This window comes from Stegostoma tigrinum, chromosome 13 (assembly GCF_030684315.1).
Source record: "Stegostoma tigrinum isolate sSteTig4 chromosome 13, sSteTig4.hap1, whole genome shotgun sequence".
Classification (NCBI taxonomy): domain Eukaryota; kingdom Metazoa; phylum Chordata; class Chondrichthyes; order Orectolobiformes; family Stegostomatidae; genus Stegostoma; species Stegostoma tigrinum.
Genome location: NC_081366.1, coordinates 52,255,119 through 52,281,572, shown reverse-complemented (window position 1 = coordinate 52,281,572; position 26,454 = coordinate 52,255,119). Strand labels below are relative to the sequence as shown.

Here is a 26,454-nt window from a genome sequence, read left to right as displayed (position 1 = left end):
GATTTTTCCACCACTGAAGTGGGAAGGGGTGGGGAGCATTCAGAAAGTGTCCTCCAGTTAAGTCTTCTTTCTCCAACACCATTCCTAAATGAATGAGACAGTTTTGATCCAATTTGCTTATTGTGGGGTTGCTTAGCTCTAAGTTTAATGTTCACTAGCAAACCTTACTTATGTCCTGTAAGAAAACTAGTTTATATCAATTAATTAATTCAGTGATAAAATACCTTTTTTCTCTTGTTGGTAATTTAAATGTCCAATATATCCACCGCACCATTCAGTTTATTCTTTTTAAGGAACCTGGTTAAAAGTGGTCATCAGTATAATCTGGGTTTTGCCAGTCAGCAAACACTTCTGCAAAATTATTACTGTGGCTTTTAACACATCCATACAACTTTCAACCTCTACAAGGTCAGTCTTCCTCACCCTCCTCCTCTCAGCCTCTCGGCTTTATCATACCTCACAGCTAGATCACAGCCCAAAGCAAACTGAAGATAAGTAGCACAAACAATCAGCAGAGGCTATTTTCTGTGTCAATAAATAACACCGCTCCCACGGAAAGTATTCAAACTGCTCTAAGAGTAATTTTCTTGGAACTGGGAAAACACAAGGAAACCAAATTTCACAAAGGTGAGTAAAAAAGTAAACTCATTAACACTATTATCAGTCAACCTACCACTAATTTGGCAGAATTTTAAACTCCATACTAAATTTCTGGAGTATATCAGTAATTAAAATCACATAAAAGTACTAAATACAATAATAGGATTGTCAACAGGTATCTTTGTACTTAGCTGGTGTTAAAATAGAGATGCCTGCACTATAATACTGCTGAAGTTTAGGGCCATGGTGACACTGCATTTCAGAGGCCAGGCTATACTCCAGAATGCCTTAAGATCCATTGAGTCCACAATCCGTTCAAGGTAATCCAATTTAAAGCAAAACATGTAAATCTTTTCAAAGGGTTTAGGATAGTACCTCACACAACATCTGATCTGCTTGCATATATCAACCACAAAAAGCTCGCATCAGAATCTTAACAAGAACAATATCAACAATCTGCTCAAATTATGTTTAAACAGATCAAAAGTGAAATATTCTGTTCCAGAGAGGGGCAGCTTGAAGATTAGGTGAAGTGTTGGCATAACTAAACACAGCTGCAATCCCACCTCTGCCAGAATTAGGTCCTGGGTGGGATGACCCAGAACTAATCCACTCCAGTGCTGATAAAAGGACAATAATGGCCAATCAAGGACCACTTGAGGGCCTTGGCCTGCTGCATGTCTTACCCCAGATGCAAGAGGACCTGTCACCATGTTTTGAAGACAGTTTAGGGGCTGAGGGTCCCTTGATCAAAAACAATCAAAGTTTGATGGAGGAACTGGACATCAGACAAAGGAGTGATAGCTGGGAGCTGTCTCTCTGCCTTTGCTATTGACCTGCCCCTTCCCATGACCCTCAACTGAGAACACACCACACCCTACCATATTGCTTACTTTTGGCTTGGGTCCTCCGTGATCTGGGGAATTTGGGGGTGGGGGTTGTTACTCCACCCATAACCACAGTCTCCTCCATGGCGCTGCTGACACAAGACAGCTGCCAGCTTCTGATTGGCTGCCAGGTCTTGTTGAGGTGGGATCTCTGCCCCCAGAGTCTTGATTGCAGATGAAGAATTGCTGATGGGCTCATTGGCATGTGGTTTGACAAGCCTTCCCAGAAAGTAGCAACACAGATCATTAGCTCTCCAGCTGGCTTATGACATTCCAGACCCCTCAACAAGATTTCACCCCAAGTCTTGACGAGTCAAACACAGTTTCCTCATTGCTCCAAATGTTATAACGTAAATGATCAAAAGCAAAAATAACATTCTGTCTCCTATTACTGCACACATTAACCAGCTTGATGCTAAATCTGTACAAGTTAATGCATTTTGTGCAAGTTAGATCTCTGCTCTGTTTTAGCCACTTGAATCTCCTCACTTACAGGTCTATAGGAAGAATCCTGCTATATATTTTACATATTTCATCAAATTAGTAGAACAGATGCACAAATTAAGCTTATTGTTAGCTTCTGTAGTGAGTGAGTGAGAATTCAGGAGATGTAGCTGTTGACAAGCAGGTGAAAATTCCAAGTGCACCAATTAAAAGTTAAAAGTGAGACAAATTGAACTAAATTTTAAGGGGCTGTGGGGTCAGGACCTGATGCAGGTGGGATTTAAATATTATGATCCCTGAGGTTGCCCTCAGGATCCAAATGCCTCTGGTTTGGTTTGCAATTTCCATGGCAAGGTGGGGGGGATTGCGATTTGATGGGGAGGGAATTGCAGACTTTCTTAACATGAATTGAGCTTGTTAAGAGGTCTGTTTAGTGCAAACTGCAATAGTCAAACTTCCTTTTGGTGAATCTGAACGCCTGGTACATGTTGCACATAGCTGTTGCTTTTGTTGCAGGGTCAATTAAAGATGATCTATGTCTATTCTCTACCCGTTTCCTCTAAGACCTACCTATAACAGTGCAAGCACTGGACCTTCCTCTATGACAATTTCTGGATCCACTGATACTATTGGCCCTCTGAGGAACTGTCTGCTGTCTTCAGCAAGACATGAGCAAACAGTGCCTTTACCATTGGTGTCCAGGAAGGTACTTACCTACTATTTTCAGCTTTTGATGCCTTTAAAGGAGTGCTAGGCTCATCCCTTGGTCAATTAGGCCATTGAAATTTTAAAAATAAGCATCCTGAGAGTGATGCTTTGAGGCCCCAAATGTATCGAGGTATTAGGCTCCTAGCCTCATGCTGCGAATCTGCCCTTTTAATATGTTTCCATTACAGTGCTTTCTATAAACAGTGTTTGGGCAAGGACAAATACTTTTGTGAAGCTTGGTATATTTTACAAACTTATCAGAGGCTTTGTAATGGCTTTTGATATGCATGCTGTAATGCAATATCAAGATTTTAAAGGCTCAATAGTGTCCTGCGTTCTGAGACATTCTAACAGCTATTCAAAACCTTTCTTCATCTCAATTGATAATTCTATTAAAGAATTCAAGACCCACAATACAATTCACAATGTTTAAAAAGAGCAGATGGGCGAACTCAGTTGCCAGACTGAAGCATAGATTTATTCTCCACTTACACCTTTCCTGTTTTGCCAACCAAATCCAAGGAAGTGATAAGTAAGCAGCTAGGTCCACCAATCCTACATTTCATCAGTCATTTTAGTGCTACTGTCATCTGAAGGAATGGCTCTCTGTATGCTATAGGAAGGATATTATTAAATTGGAGAGGGTACTGAAAAGATTTACAAAGATGTTGCCAGGGCCGGAGTGTTTAAGTTATAGGGTGAGGATGGATAGGCTGTGACTGTTTTCACTGGAGCATAAGAGGTTGAGGAGTGACCTTCTAGAGGTTTAACAAATCATAAGGGGCAAAGAAAAGGTGAATAGCAAAAGTCTTTTCCTAGGGTAGGGCAGTTCAAAACTATTTTTAAGGTGAGAGGGAAGAGGAACATGAGGGGCAACCGTTTCACTCAGAGTGTGGTTCATACGTGGAATGAATTACCAGAGGAAGTGGTAGAGGCAGGTACAGTTACAACCTTTAAACGGTATTTGGACAGGTACATAAATAGGAATGGTATAGAGGGATATGGGGAATACGAGGGTAATTGGGACTAGATTATTTGGGAAATTCGGTCGGCATGTACGAATTGGACCTAAGGATCTTTTTCTGTGCTTGTACGACTATGTTAGGCCTGTCTTTCCTCTAATGGACTGGAAGATTAGAGTTAGGTGCACCCACACACACAAGTACAATTTAAGCATGGCCAAGCACAATAATGTTTACACAGCAAGTGGATGCCCACCACAGCAAATCCATGTCAAGATGTTTCTGGTGAAGATTAGCCCAATCCATTTCCTAAGGAGGAGTTTGAAGGTCTGCTTCATGTATAATCATGAGTTGTTGTTCTTCAAGTTTCTCAATAGTTGTATTTCTTTCCCCTGCTTTATACAGCATTTATAATGATAATTGTGACCCCATAGGATGCTTGCATCAGTTTGGGAATATTCCATGCTGTGCCCTATTTAGCATTTACTATTGCAGTATAAGGCAATTGGCATGCATGATAGGTTAGGCAATTAGACACTTCCAACATTTGTTCACTAATTCCTTTTCTGGCTGAAAGTGGGGTAAAAGATATGATGAAATAGCAGATAAAAAAATCATATTCTATACAATGCCTTTTATATTCTTAGGGCATGCCAAACACTAAACAGTCAATTAATTACTCAAAGTATAATCACTCAGGTTAATAAAATGTGAGGCTGGATGAACACAGCAGGCCAAGCAGCATCTCAGGAGCACAAAAGCTGACGTTTCGGGCCTAGACCCTTCATCAGAGAGGGGGATGGGGGGAGGGAACTGGAATAAATAGGGAGAGAGGGGGAGGCGGACCGAAGATGGAGAGTAAAGAAGATAGGTGGAGAGGGTGTAGGTGGGGAGGTAGGGAGGGGATAGGTCAGTCCAGGGAAGACGGACAGGTCAAGGAGGTGGGATGAGGTTAGTAGGTAGCTGGGGGTGCGGCTTGGGGTGGGAGGAAGGGATGGGTGAGAGGAAGAACCGGTTCGGGAGGCAGAGACAGGTTGGACTGGTTTTGGGATGCAGTGGGTGGGGGGGAAGAGCTGGGCTGGTTGTGTGGTGCAGTTCTTCCCCCCCACCCACTGCATCCCAAAACCAGTCCAACCTGTCTCTGCCTCCCGAACCGGTTCTTCCTCTCACCCATCCCTTCCTCCCACCCCAAGCCGCACCCCCAGCTACCTACTAACCTCATCCCACCTCCTTGACCTGTCCGTCTTCCCTGGACTGACCTATCCCCTCCCTACCTCCCCACCTACACCCTCTCCACCTATCTTCTTTACTCTCCATCTTCGGTCCGCCTCCCCCTCTCTCCCTATTTATTCCAGTTCCCTCCCCCCATCCCCCTCTCTGATGAAGGGTCTAGGCCCGAAACGTCAGCTTTTGTGCTCCTGAGATGCTGCTTGGCCTGCTGTGTTCATCCAGCCTCACATTTTATTATCTTGGAATCTCCAGCATCTGCAGTTCCCATTATATCTATAATCACTCAGGCTCTGTTTTGACACATTCACAGTTTAAATAATGTATCATACCATATTAGGCTAGAAATAGGTTACTGACCGTAATTTATAGCCTTTAAAAATAAATTGTGCATTTTGAGGCTAATGCTTTCTGAGCATAAACTCAGCTTGAGAGTTAAAAGGAACAGAAGTCAACCCAAAGCAGATTTTTGAATGATTCATGCGAGTAGGGCAATAGGTCATGAGTTACACTGGAATTCAAACCTGCTGAAGAATTAGGTCACAGTGGATTTAAGGCAATTTCAGTTAACAGGCTCCTTTCTTTATCTTAGCTGTCATGATTTATCAGAGATTTTTTGCAATCAGAGCTGACATTTAAAAGATACGCCGTCTTAACTCCAGGCAGCCCAGGTGGTTCTGCCACCTACTGCTACATTCTTCCTGGGGGCTGAGTGCCACATGTTTGTAGTTGTAGGTAGCTTGGGTTAATACCTCCGCAGTTAGGTTTATATTGTGTTAGTCAATCTCTATTTATTTAAAACAATACTGAAAATACCTCAGGTTATTGATGCACTTAAGTTGTTTTGTCAGCTTATGATTGCATTGCTAAAGGAAACTGTCATATTTGCTAGCTTGTTGAGTCAATAAAATGTGTTTGTTTGAAACACAGTTTAAAGAAATGATTCATTCACCCTGACTGCATAAGCTTCTGAATTGAAATGGCCTGTCCTGAAGAAATAATGCAGTACTGGAGCTAGGATGATTTGAAACGACTACCTATTCTGCCGCCATATCAATGATCGTTCTGGGTTAAAATGATTTTAATGTCATTTATTGGCCACAATAAAAATAAGTCACTTGTATTTCAAGATATATTACCTTTAACTTAACGATTGCTCAGTGTGACTGACGTTAGCCAAGCTCACAATGACCCAAGTCAGTTTGGTGATTTAAAGAAGTAACTTTTTCATCTTTCATCTTTATGACTACAACGTTAAGAAATGTATCTCTTAATTCCATTTTTATAAAGGTGGGCTGCAAATTTTCTGTTTAACATTATAAGAGTGCAACTGGAGTCTTTGTATGATATAAGCATCCCATTGTTTTATGCCAGTGCGAACTCTCTAATATGTGTCAGATGAAGCAAGCCAACTTTAGCAGAAGGGGAGGTAAAGTGTTACACACTCAATTTCACAGCTTAGGGAGAGAAAATGTGTGATAGAAATGGGCAGATAATGGTATCCCTGGTCAACAGTTTAAAAAAAGATAAAGTCAAAAGCATCTTTGATTGGCTGCTGTATGACGCTTGAATGCTTGATGTCTGGTTTCTATCACTAACTATTCAGTACACTAATTACTTTTTGTATTCATCCTGGATTTAGATTTGAAAATGTGCCAAAAGATATCAAGCAAAGTAGGATGCCAGTACTTTTAAGGCACAAGGGGGTCATCTAATCAAATATCACAATCATTTTAGGTCTTCACTGTTTTGAATATATTATTGATGTAATTTGGACAATGGTTGTAAAATTAAAATAAAAACATTTTGGACACAAAAGCAGCTGTGCCTCACAGTGGCATTATCTACAAAGATATCAAATTATCATTCAAGGCCGGCGTCATCTGTCTCTGACTGGCTGTTTATTGAGTATGATATAGTTTAGAGTGAGTCAGCTACTGTTCTTGCACCTTGAATATTGACCCTTCCCACAGTCTAATGACAGGTGAAATGATAAATAAATCAGATTTGATAAAGAAGATAAATTTAAAATAATACTCCAAGCAATGCACACTGCACAGTGACTTTAAGGATTGTCATGGAACAAAGGAAGGCTTGCATGAGTACAGCAACTTTCATGACCACAGGATATTCTGTAAGTGTTTATAGCAAGAAGTAATTTTTGAATTGAAGTTAATGTTGTAACGTAGGAAATGCAGCAGCTGACTGCATACCGCAAACTCTCTCAAACTAATAAGCAATAATGACCTGATTATCTGATATTGGGATATTAATTGTGAGAAATGTTGGTCAGGACACTAAAGTCAACTTCGTCTTCTTCATAATGATATCACAGGATGTATTATGCTCAGCTGAGTTGGCAGATGGAACTTCAGTTTAAAGTCTTATGCAAGGGGCGCTGCTTTTGATAGTGTAGTATGGAGGAAGTCTGTCAGTTCAGATTTTTGTGTTCAAGTCTTGGGCTTGAGCTTGAACACAACATTTGGACTGCAAGGCAAAAGTGCTACCAACAAGGTCCCTGCTCTGACTTAAATTTTTGTATATATTATATTAATGATAGTCGTTTAATAATCAATCACTCATTAAAAATTGATTAACTTCATGGCCTAGTTTATGTAAAACACATTACAAGTTATGAAGCAAACATTACAGGAAATTAACTTATTTTTGAGAGGGTAGGTTCATAGCAGACACACTGTCAGCCAGAGTTGCAACATTGCATACTCAAAGCACATAGAGTCCTTAAAAGAGAACATCTTTGTGATCCACTTTGGAAGGATTAACAGGAATACAGAGCACTGGGCTAATGGTAAGATTCTTGGTGATGTTGATGAGCAGAGAGATCTTGGTGTCCATGTGTACAGATCCCTGAAAGTTGCCACCCAGGTTGATAGGGCTGTTAAGAAGGAGTACAGTGTGTTAGGTTTTATAGGGAGAGGGATTGAGTTTCGGAGCCATGAGGTCATGTTGCAGCTGTGCAAAACTCTGGTGCGGCCGCACTTGGAGTATTGTGTACAGTTCTGGTCGCCGCATTACAGGAAGGATGTGGAAGCATTGGAAAGGGTGCAGAGGAGATTTACTAGGATGTTGTCTGGTATGGAGGGAAGGTCTTATGAGGAAAGGCTGAGGGACTTGAGGCTGTTTTCATTAGAGAGAAGAAGGTTAAGAGGCGACTTAATAGAGACATATAAGATGATCAGAGGATTATTTAGGGTGGACAGTGAGAGCCTTTTTCTTCAGATGGTGAAGGCTAGCTTGTGGGGACATAGCTTTAAATTGAGGGGTGATAGATATAGGACAGAAGTCAGAGGTAGGTTCTTTACTCAGAGTAGTAAGAACGTGGAATGCCCTGCCTGCGACAGTAGTAGACTCACCAACTTTAAGGGCATTTAAATGGTCATTGGATAAACATATGGATGATAATGGAATAGTGTAGGTTAGATGGGCTTCAGATTGGTTTCACAGGTCAGCGCAACATCGAGGGCTGAAGGACCTGTACTGTGCTGTAACGTTCTATGTTCTATGTTCTATCTTCAAAGGCAAAGTGCACATACAACTCTTCCCTCTTGTAGATGAATAAGGCAGCGAGGTAGCAAGAGGCAAAATTATCCATCTATCCCACAAGTGTGGAATGAGGAAGTCTGGCAACAAAATACACCTGTATAAAAGATTCCCCTGTCCCGTTTACTACCAAATGACTGAGGGGGTTGGGAAACCATGGTGATGGAAGGCATTTACAATGTATTCTCCATTCCCAAGGGCTGAAAGGGAACCTAGAGATGAATGAAACTTATTGCATTCCTCAATCATTATTTTTAGCAAAGCCATGTGTTAAATAGATTGTGGGATACTGATGAAATGTTGCGTTCTTGGTTATCAATGGATAATCTCTGACGAACATCTAACATTGAGACATGTTGTTTGATGCCGTACATCTGGGATTTACTGTGACAGCCAGTAACCATCCCTCAAAACCTGATGATTGGAATAGAGCTGAAGACAAATGGTATTTGCAAAAGAAAACCTTGTGTTTGCAAATGGGGAAACAAAGAGGGTGGACAGATTCAGAAGAAAGTCAGAAGGATCAAAATCACTGAAATGTAAGTCCAATAAAATTGAAAGAAAGCAACTTATAACTTTTGTGGATGGAGTAAAGGAAGGAACAACCAGGTACCGCATAGAAAAATTTAGCCTCAGTTGCCACAATTATATTTTATAAGTTGCAGTGAGACTGGTGACAACTCAGACAAAGCATTGCCCTGCAGATAAACTGCTGGTTTAACATATCAATGTGACAGATGTTTCACCGCCAAATGCAAACATTACTTAAAACAGTAAAACAATACGTGTGAATAAACAAACATAAATGTTTATTTGGCAGAAGAAAATTTGCTTTTGGTTATTTACATTTTAAACAGAAAATTTCAAAGATTCATTCCTAGGCTTCATAACTTTCTCATGTGAGATTCCAGTCTTAGCTACTCTCACTGGCAGTGATGTTGCAGGATGACCCTAGCGCTGCTAATTGCCAGCAACTTTTTAATTTATTGTGATATTTTTGAAATAGGTAAGATATTTGGATGTTATGAAATGCACTTTTATTTATTGATAAGGCATTCTACTTTAAAACTAGAAACAGATTTCTCAGTATTAGATAAACACTTAGATTAACAGCCCATTTGAACAATATATATTCTTGAAACTTTAATTTTGGGTCTTCCTGAGGCCTTGAAACTGCTGCATAAATGCAAATATTTATTTTCTTTTACAGAATAAAGCTTCTTAGAGTTCACTTTCAAATACTACTTTTCTCAACAATTTACAACAGTGGGTGTGACTTGGAAATTTGACTCGAAAGTGTTCCCACTCCCACTCTCATTCTGCCAATGCTAAATGATGATCTTAGTTGTCATGAATCTCATTAGAATAAGGTTCAACATCAAATGAGTGTAAGTCAACAAAGGGTTCGAAACCAAGGAAAATACAAGCTGGCATCATATATTCCTCTTCTTTAATTATGAAAATTAAAGTTGAACTTGTTCACATATCATTCACGTGCCTAATGTACAGCATGTGAAAGAACTCAAAATTTTAATAGAACCTATACTTATGCCATAATAAGGGATTAAAAGAAACAGCAAGTACAAAACATGATTTTGATTTTGATTCCGGCTGCATATGAGAAAAAAAACATTATGACTTGAAGACAGGCTCTGAGCAAACGTTGGTGGACATGAAATTCATAAATGAAGCTCTCTAAACTGGTGGTGGTCATTGTTATGGGCAATGTATTTTTGGGCTTGCATATCAATGGATGGCTGTAAATGATTGAGATGATTTAAGGGCACTGTATATAGATTTGTAATTTTCTCATGCCTGTAATTGTGCAATCTTTAAGCTATGAATTTGATGCATGGTCTGAACACACATGTGCACATGATGTAAATCAAGTGTTAAGGCCTGGGTTTGAAAGAAAGCGGAGTGATACATCTTCAGGTAAGTCCAACCATTTTCAATCAGTGTCTGGCTGTTAACAGTGTATTCAAGCTGCACTATTCATTATGTTTGGTGTTCCATGCAAAACAGTTTCATGTCTGACTGACACCAGTTAGTATATGAATCTATACAAGAGTGAAGAATAGAACATGGTGACAGTGGTAATGTAACTGAACTAGTCATCCAAAGGCCCAGACTAATGAGGGACATGGTTCCAACCTCACCATGGCATTTAGTAGAGTTTAAATTTAACTAATAAATCTGGAATAAAATGTCAGTCCCAGTAAAGCTGCCATGAAACTTCCATCGTTTGTAATAAAAACCTATTGGGCTCATTAATGACCTTTAGGAAAGGGTATTCGTCATCCTTGTCTGACTTGGCCTTAGACCCGAGTCCCTCATTAACTTAGCTGACTCTTATTTATCTTGGAAGTCACTTGCGAGTCACTCAGTTGTTACCAACTGCTACAAAATCTAAAGTTACCAAATGGCAACTCTTTCAGTTCAAGAGCAGTTAGGGATAGCCAATGGAAAGGCCTTGCCAGTAATGCCCATGAAAGTGTAAAGGAAAAAAAATGCAGCTGCTATAGCCAACAAATCTATTTAACGACATTACATGAACTGGCTAACAGCAAAGTGAAATTTGAAATGAGTAAAGGAACTATTCTCATTGTGCTGGCACTATAACCCTTACTTTACACTAATAAAATATAATATTTTGACAGTTCACATTTTGATGTTGTTCAAACACTCATATCCACTTGCATCAAAAATATGATGCAAAAAAACTTTGGCAAACTCTTGATTTACATAAAATATCATATGTTTTGGTATATAAGTCAATGTTTGAAGCCTCAGAAAATGGGGCTCAAAGTACACACTGAGGATAAACATGAACTACTGGTGTGGGTCCTTGCTGTTTTGAAATGCCTTCTGAATTCCTTGCAAAGTTTAGACATGTCTTAAACTCTCATGCATATTACAATGTGGTCTTTGTTGCTTGATCCATTGTGCCCAATGTAGATACTAATGACTAAAACATGCTAATTTGAGTTGGAAATTAAGGCCATCTTCTAAAACAAGTTACATTCTGTTGCTGAAAGGAAGGAATCAGTTCATATTCTGAATATAACCAACCATGATTTTTGCGGCTGGAGTTGTCTTATAAAGCAGGATGACTTATACAGCTCAAGTTACGGTATGTTTTATACTAATACTACTTCATTTCCATTGCACAAAAATAGTAATGTAATACTGAAAAATGTGGAACTCATACATTATCAGGAGACAACTGATTATTAGAACTTACCGCTTTCAACATTTATGTAAGGTCCAGTCAACATCTTTAACCCAAAAATCCACCAAGCAAGTCTAATAAATGTTTTAAATCAAATCATGGACTTTTTCCTCTTCAGACTGAACAATTACTGCAGAGTGCACTGTTCCTTGGTTTGATTACTTCTCTTGTTGCTCTTCAAGCAGCTGTGATCCCTCCCACAGGGATGTGTCCTGCCATAAACGCTCTGCTGGCAACTTAACATAAACTTGATTGGTTTCTCTGATTCCATGTTGCTCTCTTTTATACCTTTCATTGCAGGCCCAGCCAATCCTAAGGGTTGCTGTCCTTTACTGGCACCAGGTTGTCTGCTTACCATTAGTATATGATCTCACTAGGTCTGTGCTGTGTAATGATATTAAAGAGACCACTGTTCATATCTGGTAAATTTCTAAGCTGTTTTGAAATTAAAATCTGTAGCTTTCCATTGAAACATTTGAGATTCCGTAAAGGAATCTTATCCATTGACCATTCTGCTTTCAATGGAATAGTCAATAACATCTGTTTTGTCTCCAACAGCATTAATAGAATATTCACAATGGGAATACAACTATCATGCACACAGTAGGCCTTACTGAAATCTCATTCTGCATGTCATTTTTTTCTTCAAATTCATTCCCCTAATCTTGAAGACCCTGACATGGGGGCGGGGGTGTCATGCTCAAGCTTTAACTTGTATAACGGATACCGCAATTGAGCCCCGTGCTATCATCACTGGCACCCACATCTACAGTTTGCAGCAGGAGTCACCAGAGAGTAATCAGAAGCAAGAATGCTGGCTCTTATTTCTCTATTTGCTAGTTAAATTCACCACCATCATCGCTCCCCAATGAGGGAGCAGCTCTATGGTCCTCTGGAACAATGCAACTTTATCTTTGTTTATTACAAATTAGATTGATGCCAGTTTTATGATCCTGCCTATATTCAAAGCTGAAATCAACTTTTCTCAGTGCAGACAAATTTGGACTGCTTGACTTTTGTTTGCCTTTGTATCAAATTGCCCTCAATTAGACCACTAGAGAAACTTGTCATATATTTCCAAAGCTTACTCTCTGCTTCAGGGTAGTCACCAGAGACGAGGTCATTGTCTTAACTCCTGCTATGCTGTCCATGTCCCAGCATCTGTATCCTGAATAGACACCTATTCTCATAATTGCAGCAACACAGCATTGCAATTAAGTTTGAAATCTGGAATCCATTGCATTTTCTTTGCTGTATTCTTATTACTTAGAAAATAAATAAAGTTACCAAGTTATTTCAAGATTATAAGTTCTCTATGCTCAAAATTGAGTAAAACTGGACAGCAAATAGGTTGACACAACTGTATGAATTCCAATTTGTTTGCTTAACTTACTAAGTCATACCTTTATTCCAGAATTAACTCTCATTGCAGTCCAGTGCCACTTAAATGGGTCTTGAAATGAATAACAAACTTTGCCAGTTTCACTGTATTTATATCCTAGTATGCATAGGAACTCTTCCCATGCACTTGCTTAGCTGACCTGACTCAGACCCGATTTCTGTTTCCTAGTCAGTTCCTCAAAGGCAGGACAATTCCCACCTCTGTGATCCCAAACATTAAAAATGGTTGTATGCATTCCCCATTTTCAATCTTTGCTTGCAGTCTAGAAGTTGGGCTGGATGACCTAGGAAGAGCTGAACAGCTGCCAATGCAGACTGGACAGAAATGCTACCTTCATGCTCCAGCACTGCATCCATAAATTAAAGTGAAAGAATAAAATTTTAAAAAAGTCTTCTCATGATCCATCTATGGCACCTAATATCCTCTACCTATTCCCAAAGCTCTCACACTCCTTATGCCAACTTGGTGCCACGCTCATGCTCATGCATTGTTCCAGTTTTTCACCCTATCACGCCAATTCAACTCGAATCCAAGCACACACGAGAAATGGTGTCTTTTATATATAGTTCTATATTGCAGACTACAGTCTATTAAGTACTTTCATTCATAAAAGAATAATATTTTGACAGTTCTTAAAACAAAGCCATCTACTTCTGATTCAATTTATCGCAGGTGAGATGGTACTGTTGTTGATTCCATCACCAACCCTGGATCTCTCATACAAAGTCTGACTTGCAATCTTACCCCCCTTCTCCCCCAATCTCTAACTGTTCTTTTGATCTTTCCCAATCTTACAATATCTGAACACTCAATTGACAATCACCTAAGTTAGTTAATCAATCAATATATCAGTCAATCAGAAAGTGCTACACCTGACTCCAAGATCTCTTCCTCACTAAATTAGCCTGCTTCTGGGATGTGGGCTCATGTTATAAGATTTATCCACTCAACAGACCATCTAATTTATTTACTTGGGTGGAATTAGTTTCAAAAAAAAGAGGGAGGGAGAGAGACATACACATGCACACAACCACACACAGCCAAGTTAAAACTCCAGTGAGTTTGGGCACCTCCTAACTTGGCAAAACCCTGCCTCAATGAATCCCAGGGCCATTATCTCTGTTCCTCTCTCCAGGGTTGCTGCCTAACCTGCTGTGTGCTTTACATTGTTTCCTGTTTTTATTAAAGTGAATATCATATTCCTGGTCTCTGCTGATCTAAGTGAGAGCAGCAGCTGTAACCTTACAGCCCTGGGTAAGGGAGGGGAATAGTGTTTCAGGATTTCCACTCCAGACTGCTATCTAGTGACTTGCATTGGAAAGGCCATGTGTGTAGAGTTTGGACAAAAACAAATCAGGCTGTAATTGAAAAGTACACCAACAGTTACTATCACAAATGTAAAATATTCCCTTGGGAATTAGCTGTGTGTGGAATTTAAACTACAGGCAGTACCATCAGTGGAGAAAGTTAGAAATTGAGAGGTGTTTTTGTACCTGTTCAGGCTTGTAGTTTTAAATAATAATTCAATTAGTATAGAATCCCTACACTGTGGAAACAGACCCTTTAGTCCAACAAGTCCACACTGAACCTTAGAGCATCCCACCCAGACCCATCCCCTTAATCTACACCTCCCTGAACACTAAGGCAATTTAGCATGGCCAATCCACCTAACCTGCATATTTTTGAGCTATGGAAGGAAACCCATGCAGACACGGGGAGAACATGCAAACTCCACACAGACATTTACCTAAGGCTGGAACTGAACTAGGGTCCCTGGTGGTGTGAGGCAGCAGTACCAACCACCGAGCCTCCATGCTGCCAGTTCAAGCTGCTTCAGATTCCATCATGACTTGTACTTTTGACTTGCCTGTTTGCTTTGCAGATGTCAGTCACTTCTTGCATCTATACTCATACCAGTTGTGTTGTTAATTCTTAAGCACCAAGTGATACGATATCAATGTGTTAAAATACATTCATAATTACTCAACCTGATTACTTTTTGATCCCCCTGTCTTATTCACATGTCAGTGTAATCATGAAACCAATGTTAATTTACAGGAAAAACCCATCTGGTTCATTCATGTAGAGAAGGAAACTGCTATCCTTATCTGGCCTGACCTACAGACCCACAGCAATGTGGTTGACACTTAGCTGCCCTCTGGGCAATCAAGGCAGTCACCTGAGGTTGGAATCAAACCTGGGTCCTTGACACTGTGAGGCAGCAGTGCCAACCACTGAGCCGCATCCCAGTGAAAATTATTTTGACGTTTCAACTTTGAGACTCCATCCACCAATTAAAAAATGAGAAAGCATGACCACGGTCACAAATTAGCAAATTTGGGAAAAATCACCCCAGGACAAATGTTTCCTCGCTGCTGCAGATTTGGGATTACTTTTTGACCTGACCCTGAGTGCCGATGCTCCTTCCAGCTAGGCTCTTTCCTTGGATTATTTTAAGATCGTGCCTTTTCTGGGCAATTTGATCGGCTTGAACAAAAATAGAAATAACTGAAGAAACTCAGCAAGCCTAGTAGCGTACGTGGACAGAAAGGAGTCAGTGTTTTGAGTCCAGACATCCTTCTTCAGATCATTCATTTCTGAAGAATTGTTTCCGGACCCAAAATGTTGAATCTGCTTTCTCTCCACAGACTCTGCCAGACCTGCTGAGTTTCTCCAGTTATTTCTGCTTTTGTTTCAGAGTTTCATTACTTTTTGACTGGCATGATTTGATTCTGCTGCTGCTTAAAAGTTTTGTTAAAAACCAAAAGGAAAATTGGAGAGAGACTGGAGAACCATAAGATGCAGAAGCACCTGGGTGTCCTTGTACTTGAAATGCAAATGAGTAGTTTGTGCATACAGTAAATAATTATGAAAACCAGGAGAATATAATCATTTATTGTGAAAGGAATTCAACCAAAAGAGTAGGGAAATTACATTTCTGTTCTACAATGTTATTGGTGACATCACATCTCGAGTACCGTGCTCAGTATTGGTTTCCTTATTTCAGGAAATGTGTAAAAGTAGTTGAGAGAAAGTTTTCTGGATTAATGCCTGAAATGGGCAGGCTGCCTTATGTGGTAAGATTGAATAGGGTAGGCCTCTACCTTAGGAGTTAGAAGAATAAGAGATTACATGATAGAAAGATAGAAGGTTCTGAGTGCGCTGGACAGGTTGGATAGAGAGATGTTCATCCTGTGGGAGAATATGGAACTTGAATCACAGTTTAAAAATAAGGGGTCATCAATTTAAGACTAAAATGAGAAGAAATCTTTTCTCTGAAGGTCATATGTATTTAGAACTCCTACTCAACAGGCAGTGGAAAGAGTCTTCAAGGAGAGGTTCTCATTAGCAAGGGAGTACAATGTTATCAGGGAAAACTGAAGGGTATTACTCATAAACAAAGGCAGAAATTACTGGTAGAGCTCAACAGGTCAGGCAGCATCTGTGGAGAGAAATCAGTGTTAATGTTTCGGGTCAAGTGACCCTTCCTTAGAACTCTGATTTCTCTCCAAAGATGCTGCCTGACCTGCTGAACTTTACCAGCAAATTCTGTTTTTGTTTCTGACTTACAACATCTGCACTTCTTTCAGTTTTTATTGATTATAAAAGTTACCCGCAATTTTGTTATTTTGTTCTCTCCTCTCTTGGCTTCTGTGACCTATGGCAATGAGGTTGAGAATGAGATATGCTCCCAAGATTCAATTATGCTACCTTTAACTGGTCAGACTTGGGTTCATCAGCAGGGTTTAGATTAGTCTCAATTCGCCCTTACTCTGTGCTCATGAAGCATTCCTCAATTTTCTTCAGCTGAAGTTTTGAAGTTATCTTTGAGGTGAAGTTGACTTTCTTTAAATGTATTGAGTACCTTACCCTTCCCATTATGGCACATGTCTGCAAACTACAATATTTACAATATTATTTATGTCCCTGTTTCAGTGTGAACAAAACAACAAATAAATTAGAGGATATTTTCAAGGGAGAAAACAGCTTAAACATTCAGACATTGTGATCAGGTCCAAATTAAAACAATGATTTTATGTTCACGTTCAAATAAATAAGGAAAAACCAACATAAAAGGAACTAGAAAAGAATTACCATTTTTAAAAAAAAATTCCTATGGGTAAGCACCATAAAATAACAGGAGAAGCCAAAACTATCTTAAATCTCAAATCATTACTTCAAAAGAAACTTGCACAAGGCTTTAACACTTCTTTTGATAGTGCTTTCTGTGAGCTTACTGAGCAAAACAATATTAAATAGGATTTTAACAGTAAGGGGGAAAGAAAACAACCACTGGAATTCAGCAAATACTAGAGCTCAGGTCGTACATTCCTGAGATGAAAATGTTTTAGGATAAGCTCTGTGGATTTGGAAGGCAGCATTAGTCTTTTTTTGCCCAAAATCACATCCCCAGCTGAGTGTGTTTGGCTTTGCCACCTCCAGATTTCCGATAGTTCTCAGTTCCCAAGGACCACCAGATACACAGTTACCTTTATCAGCCCTCCTTTAGAACTGAATTGAATAGGCCAGACTAAGGTCTTTGGGTCAATTAGGGAGTGACAGGAAAAGCAATCATATACCTGTTCAGAGTGTTAGCACTTGAATTGACAGCTTGTGATTAAATTGTTGGCCCTTCTAACCTATTGCATTGTTCTCCCTTTCCACATGGTATATAATTCCCAGCTTTTGTTGCATACCAAACATCAATTTCCCATGACTAATATTATGTTTAAACCATTTTTGGAGGTTGCACTCAAACACTTGTACTAACCCAACTGAATTTCAATCATCTCTTGAGGCTGTTGCAAAAATTGCTATTTTCAAAGCAGGATGTGATACCAACTAATATTTGTCACAGAATCAACACTACAAAATAAGTAATTGGTTATTCATTTCATATGCTATGTTTGAAATCAAATTGTGCAAATATTGCATCAAAAATTACCGTAACTACACTTTAAAATATAATTAATGTATGGTGAAGTGCTTTGAGTTGTTCAGAGGAAGTGAAAATTTCTAACTAAATGTATTTTCTTCCTTAGCTTACACACAATCTAGCAAATTAAATACTTCTTTTTAGGAACAGCTTTGTTGAGACACTAATCATTTTCACTTGCTGAGAGGAACAAGAATCAATTTTGTGGATAATTAATACAAACTTCAATTCAAGGGTGTGAACACAGTTGTTAATTCCTCACATTTTTTCACAACAACATATCAGCAATTGCTCCCGATACAGGTCATTCAGAGACTTTCAATTCTGTCCACAGAAATTACTATTACACCCATATAAAACACTGAAATGACTTCAGAAAAATTGGACAGTTCCCAAATACATGAACATAATTCAATTCTGTTTAATTTAACTCCAACTGCATATGACTTGAAAAGATAAACATTTATGCTTTGCTCTCCTCCCTTGCACACATAGTGACAGTTTACTCCCCTGTTAGGTAGATTATAGAACATGTGTTAACTATTAAGCAGTATTTCAAAACACAGAAAGGGTGCAACTTGTTTCTGCCTCACTGTCCATTAACCATTTGGTTCAATCAGTCATACAAGCTATTTTGAGGTGACTGTACAATATTCTCGAGATGGGATTGAGTTCAAAGCCATTGAATCATAAATCCATGCAGTGTGGATGGAAGTAATTCAACCCATTGAGTTTGCACCAATCTTCCAAAGATTACCCCACCCAGACCCAGACACCCATTGTATCCTAATAAATGCTGTATTTACCATGGCCAGTCCATCTAGCCTGCACATCCCTGGACACTATGGGGCAATTTAGCATTGCCAATCCATCTAACCTGTAAGTCTTTAGACTGTAGGAGGAAACCGGAGCACCTGGAGGAAGCCCACACTGACATGGGGAGAATGTGTAAACTCCAGACAGACAGAGAGCCAAGGCTGCAATCAAACCTGGCTCCCTGGTGCTGTGAGGTAGCAGTGCTAACCACTGAGCCACCACGCTGCCCCATCATCTGAAATCCAAACAAAAAGCATATTGTTTACATTTGATTATGGGCTCTAAATGACACCAGTGTTTATGTGACCCATATTTTGAATTCAACTACGTGTTAGTACTAATTTGGTTAGAGTGAAACCTGCATCAGATTGAGGATCAACACTTTTTAATGCATCTGCTGACAGTTCACTCTCCCCAGACCTCTATTTTCCCCAATCACCCCAATCTATTATTCACCCCAATCCTGTATCAATGGCAAGACCTAGGACCAACATTAGGTTATTTTTCCCTTAGTCACTGTTGTATCAATTAACAGGAAATATATCATTATACATAATAGAGAGATGTTTAATCCCAAAAAACAGGTGGATTTGAGTCAGAGATAATGGGAACTGCAGATGCTGGAGAATCCAAGATAACAAAGTGTGTAGCTGGATGAACACAGCAGGCCAAGCAGCATCTCAGGAGCACAAAACCTGACGTCAGAGATGAAGGGTCTAGGCCCGAAATGTCAGCTTTTGTGCTCCTGAGATGCTGCTTGGCCTGCTGTGTTCATCCAGCTATACACTTCGTTATTTTGGATTTCAGTCATCAGATGTGAAATTTTGAAAGCACTCAAACTCAACCCATTAATAAGCTGGCCAGTTCGGATTTTAATGGAGGCAGGATGAGGGCAGGCAAACAACCAGGTGCCAGAAAGCAGATTAGCTATTTAAATATTATAATATTAATCCATGCATCAGATTTAAATTATTTTCTAGCTTTAGACCTAGCCAGGTGGATTTCTAAGCATCCTCCAACTACAGCCCACCCCTGCTCCCCTAGACAAGATTGGACCTGGTGACCACACTCCTCTCCCATCATCCTTGCACAAACCCAAATGGAAGCTCCTGATGGACTCCTCATCAATGGCTTCTATTGGAGTGTTTCCTGCTCAACCCAGAGAACTATGTTTATCTCTCAGGGGGCTTCTGGGCTGAACCTGCTTGAAAGATAAGGATTCAAATTGTGGAGTCAAAACACCACAAAAGGAAATGGAAGTCTTCCTCCTATGACTTCACCTTAGCCTCTCCACCGCTCTGTCAGCTCCGCTCACAAACCTTCTTTGCACTCATGACAGTAAATATTGAGCCAATGTCGTAGTGATGAAAATCTTTTGGTACACTCCTAGCTTAGTCTTTCTCTCTAAGGCATTTGTGAAATAAGTTTTTATGGAGGTGTTGATCCTTTGAAGGAAGAGTGCAGTCTGGAATTTTCAACTGGAACATCAAACGTTCTTCACAAAGCAATATGTCTGAATCAGAAGGAACAAACAAATAACAGAGGAACAGACACTTTGGCCCACCAAGACTGCACTGACACATGGCCCAAGTCTCCAGCCTAATTATATCCTGCTATATCCTCTGGAAAACCTCCTCACTATCCATAGCTCCCCCAATCTTTGTGTCGACTGCAAACTTACTAATCAGGCCACCTACATTCTCCTCCACATCACTTATATTTATTACAAGCAGCAGGGATCCTAGCACTGATCTCTGCAGAACAGCACTGGTCACAGATCTCCAAACTTAAAATCCATCACTAATTTCTGTATTCTATGAATAAGTCAGTTCTGTATCCATCTTATCAGCTCATGACAGATCCTCTGAGACTGTATCTTTTATTAGCCTGCCATGAGGGACCTTGTCAAAGACCCTGCTGAAGTCCATTTAGACAACATCGACTGCCCTGCCCTCACCAATCACCTTGTCATTTTCTTAAAGAACTCAATCAAGTTTGTGAGTCATGACCTGCCCTGCACAAAGCCATGCAGCCTATGGATAATAAATCCACATTTTTACAAAAATGAGTAAATCCTATCTCTAAGAATCCTCTACAAAAGTTTATCTATGACTGATGTAAGGCATACCAGCCTGTAATTTCCCAGATTATCCCTGGTGCACTTCTTAATCAAAGGAACAGCATTAGCTATTCTCCAGTCCTTTGGGACGTCTCCTGTGATTAGAAAAGATACAAAGATTTCATATAAGATCCCAGCAATTACCTCAGCTGCCTCCCTCAGCATTCTGGGATAGATCCCATCAGGTCCTGGGAATTGTCTATGTTAATGCTTTTCAAAACACCCAACACCAATCTGTTTTTCACACTGACGTCAACATTCCCCTCCTGAGAATCACCACCCACCATGTTCTTCTCCTTTGTGGATATTGATGCAAAGTATTCATTAAAGATCTCACCTAATTCGTGTGACTCCATGTGTAAATTCCCTCCTTTGTCCTCGAGGGCTCTGTCTGCCTTCAATTTCCTAAACCTTACATATGCCTCTTTTCATTTTTTTGACTACGCTTTCAATTTCTCTTGGCATCCAAGGATCCTGATCCTGCCATTCTTATCTTTCATTTTCACAGGAAATGCTCACCCTGAACTCTAATCACCTGGCCTTTGAAAGACTCCCACATGCCAGATGTGGATTTACCGTCAAACAACCAGACACTCCAATCTACAATCCCCAGATCCTGCCTAATATTATGGCAGCTAGCCTTCCCCTAATTTAATACTTTCACCTAAGGCCTACACTTGCCTTCATCCACAACTAATTTAAAACTTATAGAATATGGTCACTGTTCCGGAAATGCTCTCCCACTTAAACATTGATCACCTGGCTGGGTTAATTCCTCAATACCAGGTATAGTATGGCCCTTTTCCTGATTGGAATATTTACATATTGTTTCAAAAAATCCATCCTGGATACACCAAACAAACTCCCCCATCCAAACTCCTTGCACTAAGCGAGTCCTAGTCAATATAGGGGAAGGTAAAATCTCTCCACCAAACAACACTGTTGTTTTCCTATTGTTCCATATGTTTTCCTCAATCACCTGTTGGCTGTTTGGAAGCATGTAGTACAATCCCATCAAAGTGTTTGCACCCTTCCCATTCCTGTGCTCTATCCATATGGACTTGCTGGATTAGCCCAGCGAGATGGTTTCCCTCAGTCCAACTATGATATTCTCCCTTATCAGTGACACAACTCCCCCACCTCTTTTACATCCCTCTTTGTCACCCCTGAAACATCTAAAACGCCTGTCCCCGCCCCCCTAACCTGTTCTTCCTCTCACCCATCCCCTCGTTCCACCTCAAGCTGCACCTCCATTTCCTACCTACTAACCTCATCCCGCCCCCTTGACCTGTCCATCCTCCCCGGACTGACCCATCCCCTCCCTACCTCCCTACCTATACTGTCCTCTCCACCCATCTTCTCCTTTATCCATCTTTGGTCCGCATCCCCCTCTCTCCCTTTTTTTTCAGAAACCTGTCCCCATACCCCCTTTTCTGATGTAGGGCCCAGGCCCGAAAAGTCAGCTTTTGTGCACTTAAGATGCTGCTTGGCCTGCTGTGTTCATCCAGTTCCACACTTTGTTATCTTGGATTCTCCAGCATCTGCAGTTCCCGTTATCTCTCATATTATTTCAGTATGACTTATCAACTTTTCCAACCAAGTCTAATGTTATAGTGACTTCTAATCACGATTACACTGGCTATTCATTCAGACAATGTTTTTAGTTAAATTTTCTCTGAATATGAACGTGCTTTACCAGTGTAGCAAGATTTTAATTTGAATGTGATCCAAATTTAGAGGTGTAATTTCATAAGAACACATTTAACTATGGATTATCCAGTCACACATTTTAAACTTCATTGGAAATTATTCAAAACCGCAATTAAATCCTTGCTTGTAATTCACAGGAGTTGGTTCAAAAGTCCTTTCTGCAGATGTGTGTTTCAAAGTTGTTTTCTTTATGCCTGGGAGATTTTACAAACTGTCTGGCAAAACTATGGCTTTTTCGAGCCTCTTCAGCTTCTAATGCAGCCTTGTTCAATTTTTAATGACTGCTTGTGAAGGTTTCATTTTAACCACAAATTGTTTCATCAGCCAAAGAGAGCAGGCATTCAATTCCTCTGTGGTTTTCAACTATTCTTCCACTTTGTGAATTCAGTATCAAGGACCGTGCACACTCAATCTCTTTTCCTCAGTGGTCTGTTGACCACCTAGAAACACATCTTTAGCATCTTCCATCGCAAAGATTGCTCAAAGGAACAGCTTGATATTCCAATAAGCTGAAAGTCTAGTTGGTGGAACACCCACAAAGCACATGTCTGCAGCAGCATTGCAATGGCTGGGATATATAGATTGGGAGAAAGGGTGGTGAGAGAAGTGCTTTCGCTGAGTGGATGAGGTTTTTACTGAAGGAAAAACAACTCAGTTATTTTGAACAGCTCAAAACTGCCAATCAGTAAAGTCCTCAGTGGGCTCCCAGTGATTTCTTTACTCTGGACCTATTGTTTTATGGCTTGTATTCTCCATTATTAGGAGGTGATGGCCTTTTAAATGGCAATGAAAATGGTTTTTGGATACTAAAGATACCGTGTGAACTTCAATTTGTAAGGAATTATGAGGATCCTGCTGATTTCCAACACAGCCACAGTCCACTTAATCAAAGTCTATTAAAAAAAACTCATCAAATGGTTACTTGTAGGAAATCAATGGGAAATTTACTTTTAAGTTCATATTTCAAGCTGAAAAATTGTAGGATTGAAAGATGTAGTGATTTGTGATGATGAGAAGCAGTTTCTTATTTGCAGTAATGCGAGACCACAAAATATCAGCAGCTGAACTGTAACCAATTCTGCATTTGGTTCTGGGTTTTAGAACACCTCAAAGAGGTTAAATTAGATGTTTGGTCTGCGCTGATTGCAGCCTAATCTGTTTGAAGTCAACTTTTTAAAGCTTCAAAACTAACCAGAATGATATTGACATGTGGCACACACCGAGTTGGTGTTGGGTAGTGTGCTCACTAACATGAACGAGTGGTCTAAATTATCTTATTAATCCTGAAATTCCCTGCCTAACAGCTCTGTAGATCTACATACAGCAAACGGTCTGCAGCAGTGCAAGAAGGCAGCTCACCATACACTTTTCAAGGATAAATAGGGATGAGAATAAATGCTGGTTCAGCCAGCAAAGCCTACATTTCCTGAATGAAGGAACAAATAAAAAACTCGATGCCTTCAAGGAACTGACTGACTGGTCAATGAGATCCATCAACAGTCCTTCAATGTCTAATTGTAATCAGAGCAAGAGCTTTCTCTATGTACTGCTCACTTTCTTGGCAACTGCCTCTACTCCTTCATCTGCTGGTATTTGTGGATTACTGGCTGTCTCAGATGTTAACTCCAGTCTGTAAAATGCAAGGATGGAATTTAGGGAACAAGGTAGATCCCTGTAAATGTGACTGTGGCCTCCTTGGAAATCTCAAGAAAGAGGCATAGAGGCTATACAACCCATTTCACATGCTTAACAAGACAACCACTGAGCAGGTCACTGTGTTTCTGAAGATGAAATTCCAGCACTTCGACCATGCAGAGGGGGCCCCCTCCTAATTGGTCCTCCAAGAATCTGAATCACTACGGTGGTTAGCTTAGCTCAACAATGACATGGTCCTTTGAAGAGGTCAGGACCCAAACTGTCATGCTTCAAATGGGGAGTAGAAAATGAGAGAAATGCCGCGGGAGGGGGGAATGTGAGATGGTGCTAAACAGAGCGGCTCCCCAATACATGATGAATTGGCCTCCTCCAGCCATCCTCCAGGAAGAGGACTTCCAACCTCTCCATCCCAACCTCAGCATTAGATCCAGTACTTCACTGATAAAGTGAAGATCTTACCTGCACAATGCTTGGCTTCTGATTTCCCAGTACCATCTCACTTTTCTATGGCGTTGTGGAAGGTATTCGTACAAACTGCATATTGTTCTCTCAGTACAAACAACAGTCTCAGTGCTGGCCACACTGGGGATCTAAATGAGAGGCATACTTTATCTGACCTATTGCTGCTTGCTGCTACCACTGGATCATAGTGGACTAAATGAATCTCACCTGAGAAACTCTGAACTTTAATTTGTTTTCCACTGAAAGTGGATTTTTGATCCAAAACCTTTCCCCATTTCCCATTCAGCTGGTGAAAATTCAGTCCATAAAAGCTGACTTGCTTTCCATGTATAGTTAAGCTTAGAAATAACTTGTAGATAAGAAAGATAAATAGGCTAGGTAAATCCATGGATTTGTGTTGGATTAATGGATTGGTAGATAGAAAAACCACTGCTAGAATGTAATCTAATAACTGCAGTCTCGTGAATCAGGACACCAAGTAGTGGAAGAGTATTTAAGACATGCCATGTTGAAAGCTGCTGGGAGGCCAAGGAGGAACAACAAGCAAAAACAGCCACTTGCACTGATTAATAATTATAAAAGTCCACCAGAACTCTCCATCACAATTACTATCCTGGTTTCTGTTTTAAAAGTGTACTTAATCATTTATTGGTTCAGTTGTACTCAAGTGGTGATCGGGAGAGTAACTCACCTGTTCTCATGTGTATTTAGAATCAGAAATGAAAGAGGGGTTTATTGATCAGAGAAGCAATGCACATTTATTTAAAAGAAAAATGAACAAGAGCATACAGACCAGCACAGAGGGTCATGTTCCAGCCTTCACTGCTAATTAGAGAATGCTGGAGATATCTGGCAGCATTTGTAGAGAGTGCCTACTATGACAATGCATCAGGACTGATTTTATTTAGATATTGGATTTGGACAGAACTGGTCTTAGCTATTCACCTTGGCGTTCTCAATTATATTATTTTCTGCTAAATAGCTGATCTTGTACAGACGTGATTAACATCACTCATGCGAGATATTAGAGGGTTACTGAGATAACAAGGTGTACAGCTGGATGAACACAGCAGGCCAAGCAGCATCAGAGGAGCAGGAAAGCTGACGTTTTGGATCTAGACCCTTCTTCAGAAATAAATTAGTGTGTTATTGTTGTTTAGCGCGATAAACTTGGAAATATCAACATCTTAATGGGTGGAGGGACAAAAGGGAAAACATATAACTTTTGTTGGGATTCTTTCTACATTTTTTTCCTTTCTAAGCTCTCTCCGTAGCAGATGAAGAAATGCTTTGTTGCTAAAGTCGATTAGACATTTATTGATTATACCTTCACCAGTACTCTCACCTAACTTCAGAGCTTATGGTGCTTAAAAGAAAGTTAAGTGTTGGTAACTTCCTCAGCGTGACTCATTCTCATGTATTAAAATTTATTACTGCATTTTGGAATAATAATGGTTACATTGTCACTTTTAAAGAGAAATGTATCCTGTAAGAAAGAGCTATTTCCCTTGACAAACACTATGAGATTGTAGTGAAATACATGCTCCTCCCTGAATTCACAGCAATTGGGAAAATAAGAAAATGAAGTGGGTCTTCAAAATGGACTTTATAAAGTTAATTCAGTTCCCCTAAGGTTTACTTAAAATGTTTATTATTTCAGTCTCTGCTCTGTTCAAACCACAAATTAAGTTGTGTTTTAAAGACTACGAAAATTATATAATGGCCCATGCTG

At 40.0% G+C, this 26,454-nt stretch overlaps 1 protein-coding gene across 2 annotated transcripts in view; it reads right to left on the bottom strand.

Annotated features, from left to right (window-relative positions):
- afap1l1a (actin filament associated protein 1-like 1a) overlaps positions 1-26,454 on the bottom strand; it is a 195,505-nt gene that overhangs the window by 97,631 nt on the left and 71,420 nt on the right. The window contains exon 1 of one of the 2 annotated variants that reach the window (XM_048543075.2): positions 11,634-11,808. The exons of the other annotated variant lie outside the window; for it this stretch is intronic. Coding sequence (XP_048399032.1) covers positions 11,634-11,667 — 34 coding nt within the window. The 5' untranslated portion in view covers positions 11,668-11,808. Of the gene's footprint in view, positions 1-11,633; positions 11,809-26,454 lie in introns of those variants that run through there. 2 annotated transcript variants of the gene reach the window in all.